Genomic DNA, 24,239 nt, shown 5'->3' with positions numbered 1-24,239 from the left:
CCCACTCCCTTCCCCTGCTTCCATGATCTCTTTCCATCCATCCATTCTCTCTGTCCTTCTCTCCTCTATCTCTTCTACATGATTGCTTTCTGTCTACCTTACACCTCCGCCCCTCTCTTTCTCTCTGTCTTGCTTTCTGTGCATTCTGCCATTAACTTCAGTCACCTGGGGAAAGTGAAAAAAACACAAGCAGCCTCCCTCTGCTTTCAAAACCAATCTCCAAAGGCTCCAACCCACCAAGGACATGTCCAGTGAGAGAAAAGGCCTGTCCAGCCATGATAATATTAAGTGTGTTAATTTTTATCTTTCCAAATTTTGGGTGAGAAGTGCTGTTAAAAGAGAAAGGGATTGTTATGCAGCTGTTTACACAGGTGTTGGGAAGTGGATTATTAGTAGTGATAAATATGTATCTAGCACTGGCAATAAGGCCACTAACACAGTCTAGGGCTCAGAATAGGTCTCAGAAAATTATTCCCATGCTCAACCCTTAGTAGATTAGCTGCAGACAGGCAGGCTTAACTTCAGAGACAGATATGTAAGGCATTTACAAACACCAATTCAGTAAATAATTAAGATGCAACACACAATCAAAATCCGACACCAACTTATAAATATAGGAATTATGTTTATCTTTTCAATGACACCAAAATGAAAAAAATCCAATGTTGGGAACCAAAGATATGAATTGTTAAAAATGTAGCACTATATTTCACATAGAAGCCTATAGCACCTATTGGGCCATCTGGTCACACTAGACAGGGGCAAAGTCAAAGTTTCAGGCCATCCGCGATGAAGTACTGTGCGGCTACCCTTCGTGGTAGACCTCAGTCAAAGTTTTCACCTTCTGACTTAGAAACATTTCTGGAGCTTTTTCTCCCTGGGTCCCTCGAAGTTTTCCACCAGTCTGCATCCAGTGAGGGTTCGGCAGCAGGCCTTTCGGCGAGCTCCCAGTCAAACTTATGGAAGTCAGACCTCTGGAGTTTTCCGGTGGGACGAATCAGAATTCCAGGCCAGCTTGTGGTTGAAGGTAGGCGGCTTGACTCTCGCGGTTGAGCCCAGTCAACTCTTCTACCATTGGGACACCTTTATAGCATTTATTCTCCCGGCGTCCCTCGATGCTCAGGCCAGATTCGGTGAGGGTTCACCAGCTTGGGTTCTGACCAGCTCCCAGTCAAACTCTGAAAGTCAGACCTCTGGAGCTTTTCAGCGGGCCGAGCCTGGAGTGCAGGCTGGCTCGTGGTTGAGGGTCACTGGCTTGGCTGGCCAGGTCGATTCGGTCAACTTATGAAGCCTCCCAAAGCTGCTCCAAACATCTTCAGACCTCTGGAACTTCTCACTGAAGTTCCTTTGAGGGTCCCAAAGAGTCCAAAACTTACTCCAAAGGTCTGAAGCTCCAAGCTGGTCCTTTAAAGTTTTAGACTTCAATTCCCACAATTCACTTGGACAAAACCCTTACAAATCCACTTGAGTCACTCCAGACTGGGGATTCTTGGTGTGATTGTTCAGGTGAGCTCTGTTAACATGTAGCTTGCAGGGAGTCCACTCTTTGGTCCTTTTGAAGCAAGTTAGGTCCACAGGGCTGTAGTTGCAGATTGTGCTACAGACACAGTCAGTCAGAGTGCAGGGTCTTCTTGGTGCAACTCAAACTTCTTAGCATGGAGTCTTCTTCTTCCTCTTGTTTCAAGCAGCAGATCAATGAGGCTCTGCTCTCTCAGTTAATAATTCAGTGTTCCCTGGGTCAAGCAGGAGGGCACTCCTGTCCAATGAGGTGCCGGGAACACCCCAGAGCATGACCCTTTCCTCCAGAGTGTGGCACAATGATATCCCAGAAAGCATTATTTCTCCAAAATTCAATACGGCTGAAGTCTCAGCAGAGAGACAAGAGTTGGCTAAACCGACCTCCAGGATGGCTTATCTCCATAGTCTCCCTCCCCCTGGCATCTGCACATTCCTTCCTTAAGCCTGCCATCTTGCCGGGTTCATAGAAAGTGGATGTAACTGGAGCTGGCTTCTTCTGCCTGCACGATCCTTTCTTTGAAGATCCAGGCTTACAACCCCTCCCCTTACTCTAATATTCCTGTGCAGCATAACCCTCTCCTCCCAGCATGGCTCCTCACCCCTGGTGCTATTTATCATTTTATCAAAGCAGCCTGGCGAATCCACTTAACTCTGACCAATGAGAGCAGACCACTCGAAGGCTGAATTTTGGCTTACAGACTAAAAAGTCTTATAACTTATTTTCTGTACATTTTAGGATAAATTCAACAACATGTTGTTGGATTTATCAATGCCATTCTCCCAAGTCCATGAATGATATTTTCTGCAAAGCCTTGCGTTAGTTATTAATTAATAATTGAATGCCATGTTAACCTATGTGGCTGGAGATCTACAATGGGGAAAATGAATTGGGCAATTCCTCCAATGCCAGGGGTTATAAAACATCTTTTATAATGACCCAGCCTATATCTACAGGACCTCCCACCCCTGGAACACCTAGGGGAGACTTTAGGGAATTCTGAATATGTTAAAATATTGCAGATCCTCGCTCCACAGTGCTCCAAGCACAAAATTCGATTTTGGTATGCACTTTACTAAAATGAGGGAATTGAAATGTGCAATTTCACTATCCCCAGGGCATATAAAACCTATTTTATAAGGGTCCTCCTTATAAGTACCTGACCCCCCATCCCTGGATACCTAGGGGAGACCCTGGGGGTACCTAATATGCCAAAGTATTGTAGATTATTAATTTTTAATGCCCCAAACATCAAAGTCGAGTTTGGGCACAATTTACATTTTAAAAGTAGTCCTGCAACACAGGGCTGCTTTTAAACGGACCTCAGGCCTCAGCAGTGTACACATGCAAATGCAGAAAGAGCTGCTTTTTCACTCATTTTCACTAGTTTTTTCACTCTCGTTTTCACCCTCTTTCCTAATCTATTCCTGCACTTTTCTGCTTTCTGCTTGTTTTTCCCTTTTTCCCTTTACTCCTACTTTTCCTCCTTTCCCGCCAGTTTTTCCCCGCCGCTGCTGCCCCTGCGCCCCACCCCCCTGCACGACCAGCGCAACTAATCCAGCTCCCTTCCCCGCTCCTGCCTCCCAGCTGTCCAGCCCTCACCGGCCCCTACTTAATGGCGGTCGCGCCAAACGTGCACCAAAGGCAAGCCCGTCTGCGACCAGCGTCAGGAACCTTGGACATCCGCCCCGCCAAAGCTACGACCCAGCAACACTCCACGCACTCAACCCAGGCCGCAACAACAACTGCAAGTCAGCATCACCAACCGACACCCACGGACCCTTCAGCTGTCACCGCCGCCAGCACACCTGCTGCACCGCCAAGAACATGGATCCAGCACAACCCGCCCACAAAAACGCAACCGCACCGAAGACCCTGCAATGCATCCTCCTCAACGTCCGATCCCTCCACAAACGCCACCGAAATCTGAGACTTCCTCGACAGCACCACCCGGACATAGCGTTCTTCACCGAAACCTGGACCAACACCACCTCGGGACCGGACATCGCCATGGACATACTCCAAGGATACAAGATCTCCAGGAAGGACTGACTCACCCGCCCAGGAGAAGGAATCGCCATCGTCCACAGATCCACCCTTCACCTGAGCACACTCCCCGACGAGCCCACAGACCTGATGGAACACCTTTACTTCAAGATACTGGCCAGCCCCACCGCCACCCTCCAAGGAACCCTCATCTACCGACCCCCTGGACCCCACGGACACATCGCCAACTCCATCATGGAAATCATCGCCCCGAAGGCCATTACATCCACCAACCACACCCTGCTGGGAGACCTCAACTTCCACCTCGACAACCAACTTGACCCCAACATCACATCCCTCCTGGACAACCTCCACAACATTGGACAGATCGTGACCGAGCCCACGCACTCAGCAGGACACACCCTCGACCCCTCTTCACTACAGGAAACTCCATCACCTTCAGCCACACCACCGAACTCCCATGGACCAACCATCGTTGCGTCCACTTCACCTTCAGAACACCCACCATCCACAGACACCAGCACCTGCTCCCATGAAAAAACTGGACCACAATCACCGACAACCAGCTCACCTTCTCCCTCAACAATTCCACCCCAACCATCGCGGAAAACGACGACCCCAACATCGCAACCCGAACCCTGCATAGATGGATCTCGGACAGCACCAACACCATAGCCCCCCTCAAGAAAAATAAAAATACCCACCCCAAGAAAGCTAGATGGTTTACCACCAAACCCTAAGAGTCCAGACGCACGTGCCGCCGTCTCGAAAAGGCCTGGAGGAACACCAAATCCACAGAAGCCCACAACAACTTCAGAGCCGCCACCAACGCCCACCGCCAACTCATCAGAGACACAAGGAAAAAAGCGATTGAAGACAGAATCTCCACCCACGCGCAGAACATCAATGAACTCTACAGCATCATCAAGGAGTTCGCCCAACCCTCCAGCAGGTCTACTGACATCCCTCCCTCACAAGACCTTTGTGACAAACTCAGCACCTTTTGTCACCACAAAATCAAGAGCATCTACGACAACTTTGACGAAGACAACCAACACACTGAACCCTCACCAACCACCCCCGACACCCGGAAACCAGCGATTGACAACTGGAGAGCCCTCACCACCGAAGGCACACTGAAGACAATGAAGTCAATCCACTCAGGGGCCCCCACAGACCCCTGCCCCCATCACATCTTCAACAGACACCATCGCACCCATGCTCCGCCACACCATCAACCACTCCCTGGCAACCGCCTCGTTACCCGATGACTGGAAACACGCCGAGGTCAACCCCCTCCTTAAGAAACCCTCAGCGGACCCCACCGACCTTAAAAACTACAGACCCATCTCCCTGCTCCCGTTCCCTGCGAAAGTCATCGAGAAAGCCATTAACAGCCAACTCGCCACATTCTTCGAAGAACACAACATCCTCGACTCCTCCCAATCCAGCTTCACAAAAAACCACAGTACGGAAACCGCCCTCCTCGCCACAACAGACGACATTCGCACCCTACTGGACAAAGGAGAAACAGTAGCCCTCATCCTCATCGACCTTTCAGCGGTGTTCGACACAGTCTCTCACCGCACCCTAATATGCAGACTCTACAACGCAGGAATCCGGGACAATGCCCTCGACTGGATTCGCTCCTTCCTCTCTGGCAGAACGCAGCGGGTCAGACTCCCCCCCCTTTACTCTCGGACCCTACACCTACCACCTGCGGAGTCCCCCAGGGCTCCTCCCTCAGCCCGATGCTCTTCAACGTCTACATGGCTCTAATCGCCCCCATAGTCAGAACCTAAGGACTCAACACTGTGTCCTACGCAGATGGCACCCAACTCATCCTCTCCCTTTCCAATGAACCCAACACCGCCAGACACAACTTTCGAGAAGGCATGGAAGGCGTCGCCAAATGGATGAAAAACAGCTACCTACAACTAAACACCAACAAAACAGAAGTACTCATCATGGGCCCAAACCCCGACACCTGGAGCGACACCTGGTGGCCCCCTGCCCTCAGAAACCCGCCAACCCCCACGGACCACGCATGCAACCTGGGAATCATCCTGGACTCCGAGCTCAAAATGGACGCCCAGATCAACTCTGTCTCATCTTCCTGCTTCCACACCCTCCGCCTCCTTCGTAAGACCTTCAAATGGATTCCCCTCGAACACAAAAGACCGTCACTCACGCCCTGGTCACCAGCAGACTCGACTACAGCAGCGCACTCTATGCCAGAATAAACAAAAACATCAACCGCAAGATACAAAACATCAAGAACACTGCCGCAAGATTGATCCTCAAGCTGCCAAAACACTGCCACATCTCCCAGCACCTGCCCACACTCCACTGGCTTCCCGTCGAGGCAAGAATCACCTTCAAGATACTCACACACACACACACAAGGACCTCCACGGCATTAGACCAGTATACCTGAACAGTCAACTCAAATTCCACGCACCCCAAAGGACCCTACGATCAGCCCATCTTTCCTACCCCATGATCCCCTTGACCAGAAAGACCAGATTGGGAAGCTGCTCCATCTCCTTCCTCGCGGCCAAAGCACGGAACGCCCTTCCGCTCCACCTCAGACAGACACCATAGCTCCCCATCTTTGCTAGAAACCTCAAAACCTGGCTCTTCGACAGACCCCCTCCTTGATGGAATGGAACCTGCACCCTACCCCTAGCGCCTTGAGACCCTTACGGGTGAGTAGTCGCACTTCAACAAACTCCTGATTGGTTGATTGATTGAGAGACATTGAACAGACAAATGCCCCTGCATAACAGGACCTTTGTCCATATTGTATTGTCTAAGCAGGGAAGCCCATCAAGGTATTGATTAATCTATCCTGGCTTTTGGCTGGAGGGGTGTCATATCGGACTTGACCCTTTCTGCAGGGCCATCCCCAAATTTTTTGCCGTCATCCTGCTGTTTTCTAAACCTGTTTTTGTTGGCTTTTAGAACTCTGTGCACTTTGCCTCTGCTAACCAGTGCTAAAGTGCTTGTGCTCTCTCCTCTAAGCATGGTAGAAGTGGCTTAAACCCATTAAATTGCATATCTCCTGGTCTACTAATTGGATTTTTGTTCTTTTGATCTTGATTTATTTATAACATTTTGCTCTATTTATCTAAATTGGTGGTGGTTCTTGTTTTGTTTAACCACTTTATTACTGCTTGAAGTGCTGCATAAATTCTTTACACATTGACTCTAAATGAAGCATGCCTGCTCTGTGCCAAGCAACTAGAGGGTTGAGCACGGGTTAATTTGGGGTTTTCTTGTGCATAACCCTGACAAGGATTGTGGTTCTGCTTGAGGTAGGTTTCACCCCACCCCTTCAACCAGTAACCCAATTTGTCGCATCTATTACGTAGAGTATTTACAGTACTGCTGGAATTAAAAGCACTGCTAGGCCTGTATTAGACTTATTGATGGTGTGCAGAGGGAGGGTTGTGGGTAGCTGTCTTGTGTGAAAAGAAAGTGAGTTTAGGGAAATCTGACTACCTACTCGAAATCTCTGCGGGAACAGCCCTATAAGCATGACTTTAAACTGCACAGGTAACGTTAATTTTCCCTTTGCAACATCATGTTGCTTAACAAATGCCTGGTATTCAATGAGTCTTTTATGTTTTTATGTACATTTTGCGTTTCTGAAAGTACAAAAAATCTAAACTTTAAAAATGAGTACAAACATTTAACATCCTTGTTTCCCATACGCGTCTTTGAGCAATCCGACAAAACATAAAAAGTTAAACAGTGAACTCTGCTGCTCTGATTAACCTATTGGTGGTCGGATAAACCGGTACCAATGAATCAGAAATGAGCTATTTGACAGACCACTCGTACAGCAGTCAATGTATGTTCTGATTGTGCTTTTGGTAAATTATAGGAATTTATATAGTTCCCCAGATTACAGCATTTTTTGGGAGGATAATATGCTTGATGGTGACGGCATTTCTTGTATTTTAGCATGTACTTGCCTACCTATGAATTACATGACTAGTGAAAGTATTATTTAGGAATATTAAGTAAAGTAACAGTTTCTATTAATTCGACCTCAAAAATAATCAAAAAGAGACTGAGTTAAATTTCTATAGGATTTGTCTTCAGGTCAACCTGAAAGTGAAATTTTGCAGAGCACCTTCACGTGTTTGAATATTTCATACTTCGGAATATTAAATATTTCCCTTACTTTTCTGAAATATATAAACCGACTGCTCACTTTTTCTTAGATGTTAATGGGCAATAGTTGATTACATTTCAAGAGTGTTTTATTATTTTACTTTTCATCCCTACACAGCTAATGCACTAATTAACATTTGGCACCCTGCAATCATTAATTTACTAAATATAATTGGCATGGCATGGCAGCCAGCTAAAAGGCTGCTTGGCCCATAAAGTCTTTATTTTGAAATGTGTCGACCCAATTTTTACATGTTCCAAGGTTAGTCAAGAACTTCCTGCTGACAACTCCTACCCATATATATGAACATTATTATAGGACCCTCTTCTGTGTCCTGCCATGATTGTCATTATTATTAAATCTAGTTATAGCATGCATGCAGCAAGTCTGTTATGTCTTACACACGTCTTGTTTTATCCATGTCTAATGTAAATCACGTTAATAGACCAGCTTGGTATTGGTAATGGCAATGTCCCTGTAAACCATAACCTTTAATAATGCCAAAGACTAAAGTCATAGGGCCTAATTATGAGTGGCTCGTTAAATTCAGACACGTGCATAAACCTCTGTTTATGCACGTGATGAAACTTCAAGTTTGGTTTTATTTAACACATCCACTAATTATTGGATGAGTTAAATAACCCAACATTCATTAAAATTTGGGAGGTCAAACTTGCCCAGATTTAACTGGGGGAAACATATGGTAATTACCATATCATGTGGATTTTGGTGCGTTAAACACCAAAATCTGCATATTATTCCCCATAAACGTATAATAGGTGTTATTTATCACACCTGATAACACCGTGGTATCCTGATTTATCATGGGAAATAAATTACGATTCAACTTGTAATCGGGCCCATAGTAGTGTATATCAAGCAAAAATACCACTTTGTCACAGTTCTAGACATTACTGATTGAAAGCGGGGTTGTCCCCATCTGTAACATTGGAGCAACACCATAAATGCACATTGCCTATCTAGCTTTAATTTGAAAGCATAATGTATAGCAAGTGTAGTCCACAAGTTAATTTAATGTCTTTTGATCCACTAGATTAAAAGTCCTAATCAGATATGAATCCTTTTCATTTTTTATTCCCATCCACCATCCCCATGGTTCAGAGTATCATATCCATGGTTTAGAATTATTGTTGTGTTGGAAATTGCCCTTTCTAGGGTGCTTTCCATCAACTTTTTGCTTTTCTCCTTCTCAGTTTTCTGCTGATCTAGTTGCTAGCCTGATGACTTTGAGCACATTTGACACTGCCATTCATTGGCAAAGCACTGTGCTTGTCATATACATACTGGTGATTGGTGTATGCATGATTGGCTGATTTGAGTTAGGTGTAAGTCCCTTGTCAAGGGGTAAGACATATACCTATGGCATGTAACTCAAATGCACCTCCGTGGGCCTGCAGCTCTGGTTGTGACATCCATGGAAGTAGCTCATCGATCGTGCCACAGATTTGTCCTGGTGGGGCCTGTGTGCATGGGTTACTGTTACTCAGCTTGGCTTTTGAAAAGCTATGTGTCAAGGATCAGCATGTCTCTTGCAATATCGGAGCTCTCCATGGTGACAGGGTGCTGTGTCGGGAAGAAGTAGGGCATGTGTGCGTTACATGCATGGTCGTGAATGGCACCAGATGGTGTGGTTGGTACAACTGGACTTGCTTCTCGCATTGGATTAACATGGGGGAATGTAGGGAAGGCTATTGAGCAGGATTCCCTATGGGCAGAATAGTGACAATATAGTATTTGGTATCAATGAGTTCATAATGGTGAATTGGCACCTGCATTCCAAGGGGCAGGGTCTTGGCCCAATGAAGATAGTGATCTAACCTTCAGGGGTAGGATGGCAGACAGGAGAAATTTTAGGGAGGACCTGTACATTTCAAAGGTGGCTTTTTGAACTGATTGCATCTTCAAAGGCCATTGTGGGTATAACTACTTGGGCTCTCACCTCAAATGTTAGAGAAGCTTTTAGATTTGGAACCATACTATGCCGGTTCAATGATGGGACATCGAAAAGAGGCATCATTAAAGCTGGAGGGACTTCAAATGGATTATCTGCAGACCTATGGTGGCCTGGAGATTGTCATGCTCCAGGAAGGGGACTATCACTTGGTGGACTTTGCCTGGCTGTTGCTGGCCCTCAGCTAGTACCAACTGTTGTGGCCCGGGTTCCTAGGTACTCTCCAAGGGCCAGTTGGCTGGCCTTCTTTCCAAGAGATCCTAGGGACAAAAAGGATCTCCCTGTTTCCACAAGATCATAAGGTCCGCGCAGAGGTCCAGCGGAAATGGGTGGAAGTGATCATCGGTTGGGACAAGGACCGCCTTGATGTACACCGTCATCACACTGTGCAGAGGAGTGTTCTCGTGCCTGAGGTGCCGGGACATGAGGAGTTTGAGGAGTGCCGGGGAATCTTGCAGAGTCCAAGGGATCCAAGCTTGCAACCAGAGGACCTGTGCTAGCTTGCACTCCAGAGCGTGTGGTGTCTGAGGGGTGTTGGGAGACCTGAGTTGAGACTGTCTTCGACCTCCAGATCGGAGGATGACAGTGCCTGACATCGCGGCCTCTGTCCGAGGTTGCTGGCTCCCTCTCCCTGGACCCAAACCACAAGGTACTTTGTTGTGGAGAACACTGTGACAGGGCCTGAGGGGGTTTTGTCGTGCCTTGTGGGCTCCTACAGCTAGCTGAAGGGAAACATTTCTTCAGACTTAGAAACACGCCAGCTTCCTACGTCGCAACCTTTTGTCTACATGGTGATAGTGATCCTGCACTCGTGCAGGTGCTGTGAAGCACCTGGAGGTCCAATCTGGGTTGATGAAACTAAGTAACTGTTTATTTCCACTTAAGCTGGTTCCAACATTCTGATCAGTGTCGGCAGAAGGGGAAATGTGTATCATTGGCTATGGTTGTTGAGTGACTGGAGGGCTGGGTCATGAGGCCTAGTAAAACACTTGTGATTTCTTGACCCTTGCAAATGTTGGGGTATGCGATATAGGGAATGTCGTGTTTGTTGATTACCTCTGAATAGGGCTTATATGGTTATGCTATTGGGGTGCTAATGGAAAAGTTTGACCATTGCATATAACTTTAAAGTATATATTCAATGTGCAGATAGTTTTGATTTCAATGTATATAACGTGCTGATTTAGATGTGTGTGTGCAATACAAAGACCAGTTTTTATACATATGGTGTGGAGTCGTTTTGTAGCGTATGCGGTGTGTTGCGAGGGTGGTGTTGTGCCAATACTTTACACATTGACCCTGTGGATAAGCCTGACTGCTCTGTGCCAAGCTACCCAAGGGTGAGCACAGGTTATCGGACACATGTATTGTACTCATCCTATCTAGGAAGGAGCGTCTTTTACCGAAGATTTAGTGCTGCAGTTTCAAATTGCTCTTTAGTCTTAAGGCATCCTTTTTAGGGCGATCCTACCATTATTTTTGTACTTACCAATCCAAGTGACTCCCTGCTTGAATCAGCAAATGAAAACTTAAAGCAAATGGCTCTCGTGTCTTTCCAATGGCACTTGCATGCGGTCTGATGCATCTACGTGCATACGTCGTTATGCATGTGTGCACCAGTGAAATGATGTGACCTCCAGCAGCAGTCACGTCATAATGCCTTTTATATATTTTTTATTTTGATGATGATGCACAGCATCGGTAAACACCACAATGTGTTAAAACATTGCCAAAAGGCATTCGCAAAGCCAATAGGTACAAAGACATTTCAAAATGTATACAGCAAACATATACACGCATAGACTAAATTACTGTGCCTGGCAATGAATGTCGTATATGTCTGCCTTAATTATTTTGTGAAAAAGCACCCTATTCAGGCATGGGAAATCAATGTTCTGTTTTAAAGTAAGTGGGGTAATTTAATTCTCAGTCTATTAAAAAAAAACACTGTGTTCAGCAGCATCGTAACTTAATGTAATTCAGTTGTATATACTATAACAGCAGCGCTTCACATAGATTCCTGTTCTGTATATTTAGATAAAAAGTGCGTTTGAAATACCAAGGTCTCCCCTTGTGAATTGATGTACAGTTTGAAAGTGCATCCTTGATGCCGAGCTATGCATGTTCATGGGTCACTTGCTACATGTACTGATTTACTGATAACCACACTGCTTTCCTTTTGGAGTAAAAATCGATTTTTATGTGTATTCCATTTAATTCACATTCCTGTTTCTCCCCTTTATTTCACTTCCCCGTGTGATGGTTTGTTTTAGTATATTTTAAATTTCGTTTCCCTTTGTTTTGTCTTTTTTGATTTGTTTCAACAAAATCAAACTAGAGCTCGGAAGTAAGTTGTCCCGTATAAGCCGCTCCTTTTTCCAAACGTTTGAAGAGTGTAATAACTGTCTGCATGCATCCAACTGACCCTATTTTTGTAATTTTTGAACGATGGGTTTGCTGCCATGGAAATGTGATTCAGCATCATAGCTGTACATGTGATAAGTGAAATTCACCGAGAAAAGAAACCCCTGGTTTTGAATGAATAAATAAAATCTTACTAAATCACTCCGACTGTCCAACCCCTGCCTGCTCTAGCTTATATTCTATAATGTAAATAGCACAGCAGCAGCTAGAATCTAAATATAAAATGTCTGTTTTAGAATTACTAACAATTGTGTACCACATAAAACAACTCATTGAGAATGAAGAGATGGTATGGGTATATGAGTGTACACCTACTAAGTTACAGCACCAGCAAGTTGTGTACTTTGAACATGTGCCACAGAAGCATATTGTATATGGAGATTAGAGCAAGAAAAGTGCACCATAATATATGCAACATGTGGGCTGGGCTTAGATAGGTCTGCTCAACTGATTGGAAGCAAACCAGAGTACAAGTGCACTTAATCTGTTTGGTAAACCTGTGGTTCAATAAACTGTCTGCTCAGATGATTGAGTTGAACAGCATGCTAAGGGCCTTGCATACTAAGCATTGGTCAATGTCTGTAGCATGAGCACTATTAAAACCTGTTTAGTTAGTATTTAGTGGAGTTGAAGGAAAAATCACATGAGGGAAATATATTTACCATACAGAACGTTCACCACCGCTGTGTTCGCAAGTTACTTATAGTAAAAACTAGCCATGCTCGATATCCTACTTTCTGGCATCCATAGAAAATGTCCCCAAATTGGAACTATGTTACTACTCTTTCACTTCTTCGTGCACAGGTGTCGGCATCTGTCGCTTTGTAAATATGCAAAATGACTTGCGTGTCCACTGCCATTTACTTGACCTATTCTGGGTGTTATGGCACCCCCAGCACAACAGTGGGAAATATAAGGCGCTCCTGGGGCTGGTAGAGACAGCCAGTCATGTCTCTTGTTTGAAGTTCAGGAGGCAGGAAACAACTGCAGGGACATTAACATTTGCCATTGGTAATGGAAAAAAAGATGACACTGACTGAGGCTAATAGTTCAATTTTTCTCATAATACATATGATCCAGTACTCACATGCATTTGACACAGAACTACCCATATATTTGGGCCTTTGCAAACTTTCTGTCACTTGGCTTTGTATGCTTTTGCCCTGCTTCAGATCCAATCATGGGTGGATTCTGAATGTTGAAACTATCAGAGGATTACAAACATTGGCCATTTCATTTTTGTTGACAAATATTCTGTGCAGTGCTCTGCGATATTCCTCTGTCTCACAAACCTCTTTTGCAATTTACCCTAGAACAAAGCACATTGCTAATTAAGAATTGTTAAACTAACCCTAGAATTTCAACACAGTGCACCCAACACGGGTAGGTTCAAAAACACTTCACTAGCGCGTCCCAGATATGTCTGAGTACTCATAGCCAAAGAGGGTTAGCCATGAATATTGTTGTTCAAGTATTGTGTATTGATTGGCGGCGGCTGTAGGCAAGGTCTTCTTAGGAAGCATTCCACTCCAGTTAGTGTCTTGTCATAAAAAGACTTTGTTGAATCTATATGAATCTCACTTATCACTGTATTTCATCAGGTTCAAACACTCACTTCTAACCAAATCCATTTCAGACTAAACAGGGCTAATGCCCGTATCTAGCCAAGTAGGCATAGCGATAACCTTTCAAGGTTGCAACTTTGAATTTTGCTGTGTTTTCTTTCTATGCCTATTTGCCGTGATACTAAAGCTTTAAGGAATGTTTTGGCTTCTTATCATGTGGAAAATAACTTCTCTCCCTTATGAATTCAACTTGATCCATGGGCAAAAGTGGTCTGAAGACTTCATATTTTCTTTTCTGCTCTCTTTTTTGCGGTTTTGAGGAAGCATGCCTTTCATTATACCAGACATATAACCGTAGTTAACTCTACCCTAAATATCCTGGACATTGCCCATATAGTACTTGCCAATAACATGCATGCAACGTCCGGAACCTGTGAACCGTCAAAGAGCATGCCTGACTTGAATTCTTACTCTTTTTAGATTAAGAAGTGTAAAAATGGAACAGAGAAAACTGAATGATCAAGCAAATACTTTGGTGGACCTTGCGAAGGTTAGTACCCGCTGCACAGTTTGCGGACATAGTCCCTTCATTTTTAATTATCAAAGCACTGTATCTGATGATAGGTGGTGGCATGATGCTTCAAGACCGAACTACTTCGAGTTGCCGAAAGAGTTCTCAGCAAACAAAGGTAATAGAGGAATGCACATGATGTAAGTGAAGTGATGACAACATATGATGTCAAGTCTATGTTGCATGGCATTGGCACGCAAAATCACAAGGGTTATGCAAAACCCACTTGGCACAAGTTCAGAATATCAGTTTATCAAAACAAAAATGATTTAACTGTGATAGCGAATAAGGGCAAAGAACTTTTACTTCAAGTGAGTAAAATACTAAATGTAATTGAGCAAAGTCTCAAAGTTGCTGTGGGATATTATCAATATGCAGTTGCAAGCTCCATGGATGAGTTTTGAAGAGTTACTTTCCACAAATGCAGGACTGAGAATGTACAGATGTCACTTGTTCAGGAACAGCCTGTTATTTACAAAAGTGAAGTGGGTATGACACAAAACATGCCTATTAGATAAATTAATCCCTTTTTTAATGATTCATTCAGATACATTTGTGCAGCCTGAAATCAGACTGATTCCAGTCCTTTCATTAGTTTTAGAGTCAATAGATCGCTAACCATTTAATTATCTCCTGCAGTGTGGGAAAAAAATATTCACCATGGAGTGGCAAACTAAAAGTATGCAAATGTGAAAAAGCACTTAATATTAATTTAATAATAGGGCTATAAAGGTCACATATTGGGCGTGTGAATCACTTCTCATAAATGAGTACCCTTCATGTTCACGAAAGTGGCACAGATATTACTATGAAATATCACATTACACAATTGTAATTTAACTTAATTTGAATTTGGTTTATGGATTCCCCTCCTCAGCGGTGACACCTTAGATGTTTTTAATTGAGACCAGTGGGCTCGCAGATTAAATTCATTTTGGAGTACCACTGCACCTCATTTTCTCTCTCCACACACCACTTCACCACACACTGTAGCCACATCTACACTGAGGCCCCACACCAGCAATTCACCAAATGGCTTTGGGAAGAAGATCTGCGACAAAGATCCTCTCATAGGCTGTCCATCAGGCACGCAGCGCCAGCCTGACGAGGAGCAAGCCCTATGATGAAGCATGACACTCAACCGTAGTGTGTGAGGGCCCCATTTCCCAGATTGGGAGACATCCAGTCCCCTCCTTAGGGTGCGGGTGTTGAACAACCCAACCTCCTTTCCCCTCCTCAAAAGGAACTGCATACCTCTTCCTCTCGTGTCATGTATTTTGGGGCTCGTATGCTGGACCTACAAGTGCCCCTGATCCCTCCTTTGTTATAGTAGCAGAACCTTGAAGTGTCATCCTCAAAGCTTAGAGTGGGAAAAAACAAAATTTGGAAGCCACATAAATGATGTCTTTTTCTGAACTCTTGGTAGATCGTTAGCAGCAAAGCCCAAGATTTTGCAATACGCTTTAGTAGCAATGCTTCTTGAAGAAAAGTCATCAAATCTTCAGGACTGATTCATCAGACTCCAGTTTACCTTTCCCAGTTCCATGAGAGTCTTCACATGGCAGCGTCCCAATCAACAATAAAAGTCCTATTGCAACTAATGCAGTGGAATTCATTCTGGCAGGAAACAGCTTCCTCTTTCTTATGACATTCTGCATTCTCCAGGTCTGAGGAGGAAAGTTCTAACAATGCAAGAAGGTCTCTCTGGTAAGCCCTTGGTCCTATTTAGTTTGGTGGGTTAGCAGGAGACTGGTTAAAGCAAAATGGTGGAGAAAGAGCTGAATACACTTCTGGTGAACATGTAGATTTTTTGTAGTGCAGAGCCAGGGAAGTCTTCTCTACTCCTGCAATTCAGGCACATTCTCTCGTGCATGATGGCCAAGCATGGTATTTTGAAGCTAAAGCCAGTCAGCAGTGGTGAGATCTAGCCAATCCTAATGCGATTCCAGTTTTCCATCAAAATAATGGACTTCTTTACATGGGCTTATCCATTGTAGCATCACTACTATCCTATAGTTTAGTATAGCGAATCGAAAATAGTGAATCTCTGCCACAGCAGTGCAAAGGTCTCCTCTGTATTCCTACTCCACCCTGGTTATCAGCCCCACACATCCTGTAGCTGTAAAGAAAATCACCTCTTCTGATTCGTCACTTGAACGAGGGCTCCTGCAGTCTTAGCCTTGCTGGGCATACTTAGGCTCCCTACTGAATGTGGAAAAGTGCTGCAGATTCGTATCATGCTCAACTGCTCAGGCCCTAGGATCTTACCTCTTCTGTCATTGGCATTCTATGGCCAGTCATTTCATGCAGCAGGGGTGTTTTTAAAAAAATGTATGAAGTGTATGTTATACAAAAAAAGAAAGATGTGTATGTCTTTGGAGTACACTTCAGCTGAAAATGGGCCAAATAGATTTAATGTTCCGTAACTACTGAAAGGGTAATAAGTAGCACAAATGTAACGTCACTGTCTGTCATTTCTGCTCAGTTTACATGTACTTTGCAATCGTTTATATAAGCACTTTCCAATTGAAAGGTAGAAATTGAATGTCACATTAAATGTATATACCATGAGAGATGTTCACCAGCAGGGTATGCTGGGAAACCTTGCAATTCATAAGCATGTTATGTTTCAGAAGCAGGTAGGGTAGGGCCATTTTATCTTTGACTTCTACTTCCCATCGCTGTACTCAGGGCACTTGGCGGGGGTACACGCAGGTATGCAGCGTCCATCCACTATTTTCACAGGGTTGACTCCGCCCCCCTGCCAAGAAGTTGGGCCCCACAGAAATATGCTGAACTTGTCCCAGTGTAATTGTCAGACCTCGGGACACGTTCAGCAGCGCCTGCACATTGTCTGCTTTCGATTCACAGCAGCAACGTACAGGCAGCGAGGGAGCTTTTTTTCACCTCCAGTTGAGCCGAAGTTAAGGTGCCATCAGGCCTCCTTTTGTTGAATCTAAGGTAGCTCCTTTAATATGAGTAGGGCTGTCACAGATTTGGATTAGGTTGAAGTCCAGTAGGCATTTGACCACCTCATCATTCACATCGTTCCAATGCAGGTTGAAATCTCCCAGGAAGATCTAAGTGCCATGGAAATCTGCGTTCGCCGAGATAATGTCCATGATCTGTTCAGTGAAGGGAAGGTTGTCTCGAGGCGGGTGGTAGAACGTGTGCAGTTTGCATGGATGATTGTTGCTACCAGCAACTTCAATGCATAGGTATTCACAGGACGGCAGGAGGTCAGATTGTAGTGCTTTCACTATTAGGTTGCTACGATGTAAGCAGGTGATGCCTCCACCCTTACCACTTGCTATGACTACTACTTCTGTAAGGGGGGCCATTCTGAGAAGCCCAATGTTTTGGGGCCTAGCATTGCTGGGTCTGAAAATATCAGACCCTTTAATCCCAGGCCTGCAGAAACCACACCCAGAGCATTGTGGAGTGCTGCGGGCAGCTGCTGTGCCTGGCGCACCAGCCCATCCTACTGCTCCAACTTAGGGCGAGTAGCAAACTCTGCTGTGACCTCTCCCACCACCTGCCCCACAGTCTTGAAAATAGCCCCCAAACTTATTCACACCTATTACAAGCTGGTAATAAACCAGTGTGGATTGTATCTCTTTGTTTCTCCCTGAAGGAGGAAAAACACGCACAATTGTACCCAGTGGTTCCAGATATATGCATTTTCCCCACCCCAGAAAAACTAACTCGTGTACTGGGATATGGCCCCGCTATTCCAGCACCTATTTCTTAGGAGCTTGTAATAAGGACCTATGTGTTTACTAAATATTTTTTTATTTCCTGATCTCTCACTTGTTGGCAATGAAAGAGGTTTATTTCCCAATCTGTATAGCATTTCTTGGGTAAAAGGACAGTTGCTACGTGTACTATGATTCTGCGATAAACTACAAGTGAATCATGCCATACAATGTTGAGAAAGTGGGTACGACTGGATTTTGCGCTCCTGATAAATTAGTCCGTTTGCTGATTAACAGACACAAAAAATGTTTCTAAGGGCAAACTGTAACACATGCTTTCTCTTTTGCAGACACAAAACATCATGTATGACATGATTTCTGATTTGAACGAAAGGAGTGAAGACTTTGAGAAGAGGATTGTTGTCCTGGAATCGAAGCTAGAGACATTAATTGGAAGCATTCATGCCCTTCCTGGACTGATCAGTCAGACGCTGAGCCAGCAGCAGCGGGACATGGTTGATGCTCAGCTGCAAAGTTATGACAAGCATGTTGCCTATAGTGCTGAGCGGTCGCGATCCGTGTCGCGGAGGAGGCGGTCCTCCTCCACAGCGCCACCAACTTCATCAGACAGTAGCTAGAAGAGGAATCGTTAACCACAAAATAAAGACTTTTTGCCATCATATGGTCAATATTTTAGCTTTTATTGTAAAGCCCTATGGTTCTAATCAGTGTTATCCGGGTTCTGATGTCAGAATCGTGGGAACCTGAACACAAAGTTTTAGGCCAAATTGAGTGAAAACTCTTTTATTTTGTTCTTTCAGAGATGCACAGTGAATGCACCTGTCATTGCTCTATAGATAGTTCCTCCTGTAATTTCACAAACTTTTTAATCATGCACTTCAGAAAATCTTTATTAATATAACTATATAATAAAAAGATAATTTATGCATTTTCTTGCTTGGTCACTTGAAGTTTATATTGTTATTTTTGTGTTCTGCAATGCCCACTCATCGAAAACAAGTTACATTTAATCAATCAATATTTTATTCAGTCTCTGAGTAGCTTTCACTTACCCTAAGTAGCCCCTTGGCAGCGACCCTCGAAAGGAGAAAGCCACAAAGTAATTAGATTACATTTTCTATTTTTTTAATTGGTTGTCAGCCAAGAACTCTTACCTATTTATTGTAGAGAGAAACAATCTTTGTATGATTTTGGAAGCGTAGCCATAAAATACTTATCTCAACACTGTGTTTTTGTAGCAGGTTGCTGATTTGATTGTCAGTGTAAATAAATCGAGTTTACTTATCAGACTATAGGCCTGGGCCAGGGGCCTCCACATTTTCATCACTGTTGGCCCCTAATATGCAGAACATGTGTGGGTAATGGGCCAGCTAATTTGTTTGGTCATCATTGACTTTACGACACCATTCACTGGGGTTGAGGCATGCCTGAGCATATACTATAGTGGTAAGTGGCATCTACAATACCCTGCGAACAGGATTATCGATAGTTTACGCGAGAGCAAAAAGAGAATAAACTGAGCACACCCTTTTGCACCAGTCCATAAAACAAACCGATTTTTGAATTGGGGCTGAAAGAAAGGAATCTGATGGAACCATATGTAGCATGCATAGTACTTATGCCTCATTCTACGTGTGTAAGAGATATGTATGAAAGAGATCACTATGCCGGGAAAACCTTTTATTTATAAAAAACAAAAGTTAAAAAGCATGCTTGTTTTAATAATACTTTTGGTATTTATATAATAAAACATGAAACAAACATATTTTGATTCAGACTTAGCTACTTCTTTCATGTTTTAAAAGCGAAGAAAATGCATTTTCTTCGTTTCTCATCAAGGAAATGAAGAAAATAAAGTTCCCATTCAGTGTGTGCTCATTTGCCGTGATGGAAATACCGTTTGCTTCATTCCCTATAGATGTTAACTTATTTTTCTCGGCCCATTACATGATTGCTGTATTATGGCCTCCTAACTGCATTAATGCAAACATCCTTCTGCTCAACAGGGTGAGTCTTTGGACTAGTGTGTTCTTTACCAATATTAGAGCTAGACCTTTTATTTAATTAGATCTTTTTTAGTATCAATAGGAGGCCCTCGATGTAATATGTGCTGGTATTCAATAAGTACACCTGATCCATTCTTAAAACGCCCTAATCCTTGTCAGTTTGTAGTTTTATTTTCCCTTTTAGATTATTATTATTTATTCTATGCCAAATCCAGCCAGTGAAATATCAACATCTGAAGATTTTCTACACTTAGAGTCAGATGGATGAGATAGGTACTGTGCTGTGGGTTCCTGCTATAGCTAAAAGGGTGCAGTAGTTTCTTATAGGAACTCTGAACCACATTTCGGTAACAGACTGAACACACCGCGTGATCCAATAGATGATGTAAATGCAGAATTAAATGGTCAACAGGATTAAAACAGTCAAAAACAAGATATTAGTTGTGCAGACCAATACACTATCAAATTGAAAGCTTACATGATGCCAATGCATGAACAAGACTTATAATGAACTTGCCAATCAATGCTACTGCAAGTGAAACATCAGATGGTAAAAATGCAGAACGCTATGCGTGAGAGTCTAAAATGAGTACATAATATGTAAGTGGTAAGGTTAAAATGTCATAAAATGTAAAATACTGATGGGATCCAACCATAGAGTTTTTGTGGCGCAAACAGGACACTGATCAGCTAACGGTGTTAGCCTCCTACTATGATGCACAACAGACCAGACGTCTTTAGCACAAGGAGCATCAGAAAAAAAGTCTTCTATTAATGTAACTAGCTGTACTATTAAGGTGATCTCTTCTAGTAAAGTGCCAAACATTGACATTTAGTTGTTGGTGCAGTCAATCTTCTGATCTGGATACTACATTGACCAGGCTCATTGCCCTTTGCCTGACATAAGTTAGCTCTTTCTATGCAATGTTTAACATGTGGCTTTCCCAGGAAAGCCCCTCAGGTCATACATTTTTCTTAGCATGTATTTTTGGATGAACAGCTGAGCAAGAGTGGCTTAGTCAGAGATTCATTTGCAGGATCTTGTCAATTTATGGATGGTTGTCACTGCTACTGAAGCTCAGTTTCTTATACACCTTCCTTCCAGATTTCTCTAAGTACTGAATCTAGTTGTTACTTACAGTAAGGTACAGCGCAGCATCCAACCCACCTAGATATGGTTTTGGCACAGATCCGAAAATAACTTCAGCAAATAGAGCATCAGCCACTGGATATAAACATTCATTCTTCTAACCATGCTGCACAAGTTTTCCCGCGATAACAAGTGATGGCAAAAAGAGGCTTTTAGCAACATGTTCTGTACTGCATTCCAACTGATCTACAAAAGAGTCTCTGGATCTTTGTAAATTTAGACCCTTTTCGTGTGCAATATTTCTCACAAAGAAAAAGGTACTGTGCCACTTTCTAATGACCCAGAGCGTTGCAATCAATGGAGTTCTCTTCAGAAGGAACCTACATTTCTAACATAACTTGTCAGTTGTACCTGGAGGCAGATGTCCAATGATTCTTGAAATGGCTCCAGATATGCCCCCTGGTCAAATTAGCAAGAGGAATGTAGAAATGCTTTCAGGTGCTACGTCATAATTGATTTAATATTGTGGTTGATTTGTGCCTTAAATAATGGATTTCAGCCTTTACATCCCTATGTCTCTCAGAACAATTTTGTCTTGGGGTTGATTCCTCACCTGCAAGAGTTGCTGATAACCTAGCCTTTTCTCAGGTGTATTTGTATGTGTTATCCCTCTCTTACTCACTCATACTTTGGAGGTGTGCATGCATTGTCACCTACATGCATTCAATTCTGGGTTAAATTGGGTATTGATTGGCGGGGGTTCTTTATGATTGGCTTTTGAGTACAATGTTAAAAGAAAGTAATAGGGAGTTATCAGGGCCTTATATGTCTTGTTATCACAGTCAACATGTTTCTACCCTCATCGTACCCCTCTCTAGTTCAGGAGCATTAATTAGGGGTAAGAATAAGTAATCTCTTATCATAATAAACTGACTGTGACTTCTACTTGGAGAGGCCTTTTATAAATGTATGTAGTTCCTCTTATAGTGATGCTCCGGTGCCGTCGAGAGAGGGTAGGTGACTCTGGGCCGCATGAATAATGGAATGGACACCATGTTTCAGGTGTCCTCATACTCCGCCGGACACTGACTGGAGTGACTCCCTCACTTTAGAGAGGTCATTGGAAGATACTACAGATTACCTGACTTGTAGTATGAACATGTGGTAGGTGGTACTTAGGTGGAGAAGTGTGGCTCAATGGTTAGAGCGGCAGACCCTGATGCAGAGGTCTGGCCTGGGACCAGGGTTCAATTCCCGCCTCGGCAGCTCTTGGATTCAATTTCCCCGGACCTGATAATTCTCGCCTTGGTGCCTATTCTAATCATGGGTCCCACTCAGCAACTCTGGGCAATAGCTTGCTTAATCTCCACAACGGCCCCCACAGCACTAGGATGCCTGGCTTCACCTTGGGGGGTGGCCAGGAGTGGACATCTCAAAGAAAAACCAGGAAGGGTTCCACAGCGGTATGAATACAGCGCTACGAGGCCTCAGGGTAGAAGTGCGCTATATAAGTACAAATACATTTACATTTACTTAGACCCCACCGCGATACGTAGATAGATTCACTAAGTAGGTCCTGAAGAATTGCCACGGATCAATCTGACCAACAGGCTTGAAACATTTTGACCTGAGGATTTGAGCATAGCCTAAACTAAACCTTAGAGTTAGATAGGCTGCCACTCGATATATTTTAATGAGGTGGATAGCCAGCCAGAATAAAAGATTTATTTGGACTATCCCACTTCTTTTAAATCACCTTTACACAATATCTACACATTTCAGCCCACACACCCACACTGCATCATACGGCAAGGAACAAAATATCTCCAATAAAGAGCCCCTTCATGGGTGCCTGTTGGGTATTGCAGCGCCGACCCAACGAGGAGCAGGTCCATATGATGAAGCATGACACCTAGCTTGCTGGGTGTGTGAGGACCCTAGTTCCTAAAGAAGGCATTCCCACACTCTCTTTCCTACACCGAACCCCACCAAGTTTGTAATCTACTAACCAAGATAACTTACCTTTGCTCCCAAGCATCACTATGAGAGGAACTACATACCTTTAGTTAACATGATCTGAGCGGGCATTTATGTTGGACCTCTATAAAAAGCCTATAAGTCCCTAATTTTGTTGAAGTGGTCTTTTATAAATGGAAATAAATTATTCATTGGCCTTCCAATAAAGTGGCTGCTAGTAATAAGCATTATTTATATTGATTTTCTTAATAGTGTGATGGTTTTTATTAGGGAATTACTTTATTCCAAAGGATTTTAATGTGTGTATTTTTGAGTCAAACTTTTAGTTTAAGGGTCACCAAACAGAGACTTTTCTTTCTCGTCTTCTTTGCCCTCACCTTATGTACGGAGGTGGAATAGGAAAATAAAATGTCGTGGAGTCATTTTATGTGTTTCCGTTGTGGGTGTCTGGAGTCAAGAGTTCTCTGTTTTTTATCTCATGTTCATGTACTTTTATTCTTTTTCTACTCAGGATGCTTGAGTTTTAAGAAATAAAATGGCAAACTCTTTTGGACTTTTGAACTACTCTCTTCCTTGCTTATTCTTTTCTTATTTCATTGAAATAGGAAAAACCATGAATATGCCCTGATATGCTTAAAACCATATTGAATGTGTAAAACACTGTGACATGCTTACTATATGCAGCAATCCCCTATGCTCTCTTCCATAGAGAGATTCTCAGAATCCAGAAGACAAACTGGAATCTACGGCGTGCCTCTTCCTAAGCGCCGAAGACTCTTTCTAAGGTCTACAGAAGATGATTTAAGAATGAATGCTCGACATCTAAAAGAGCACCTTTCTTGGACAGCCCTGGTAGAAAGTCTAAGTCCCCTTGCAGCGTCTTCCAACTGCTTTGAATCAGCAATTGCTTGCTTCAAGAAAATCCATCTAGTAAGACTTGTAGGCAGCTTCATGGAAAAAAAACCTCTTTCTAACTATGATACTATGTGTCCCTGAGATAAACACCTATTGCCTTTGTCAAAGGCATCACATTTTGCCAGATGTGGAATCTCTGTGAAAGCTGGATGCACATATTTCTCCTGAATATCTAAGCCAACTTTTGCAATGGACTAAAGATCACTGGCCTTTTCCAGTAAATGTGCTGCTCATCTATGTGTATCTGGGCTAACAGCAAACATAGAAAGATTAAAATCGCTTGTGCAGGTGCATGTG

The 24,239-nt window shown here is 43.5% G+C and overlaps 1 protein-coding gene across 1 annotated transcript in view; it reads left to right on the top strand.

Annotated features, from left to right (window-relative positions):
• Nucleotides 1-18,887, top strand: part of KCNN2 (potassium calcium-activated channel subfamily N member 2) — a 568,271-nt gene extending 549,384 nt beyond the window's left edge. The window contains exons 7-8 of the mRNA XM_085632627.1: nucleotides 14,148-14,217; nucleotides 18,284-18,887. Of these exons, the coding sequence (XP_085488753.1) occupies nucleotides 14,148-14,217; nucleotides 18,284-18,571 (358 nt within the window). The 3' untranslated portion in view covers nucleotides 18,572-18,887. The remainder of the gene's footprint in view (nucleotides 1-14,147; nucleotides 14,218-18,283) is intronic.
• Nucleotides 18,888-24,239: the final 5,352 nt, after the last annotated feature.

The sequence above is a fragment of the Triturus cristatus genome, chromosome 2_1 (assembly GCF_964204655.1).
Source record: "Triturus cristatus chromosome 2_1, aTriCri1.1, whole genome shotgun sequence".
Taxonomy (NCBI): domain Eukaryota; kingdom Metazoa; phylum Chordata; class Amphibia; order Caudata; family Salamandridae; genus Triturus; species Triturus cristatus.
This window is presented reverse-complemented; position numbering and strand designations above follow the sequence as displayed.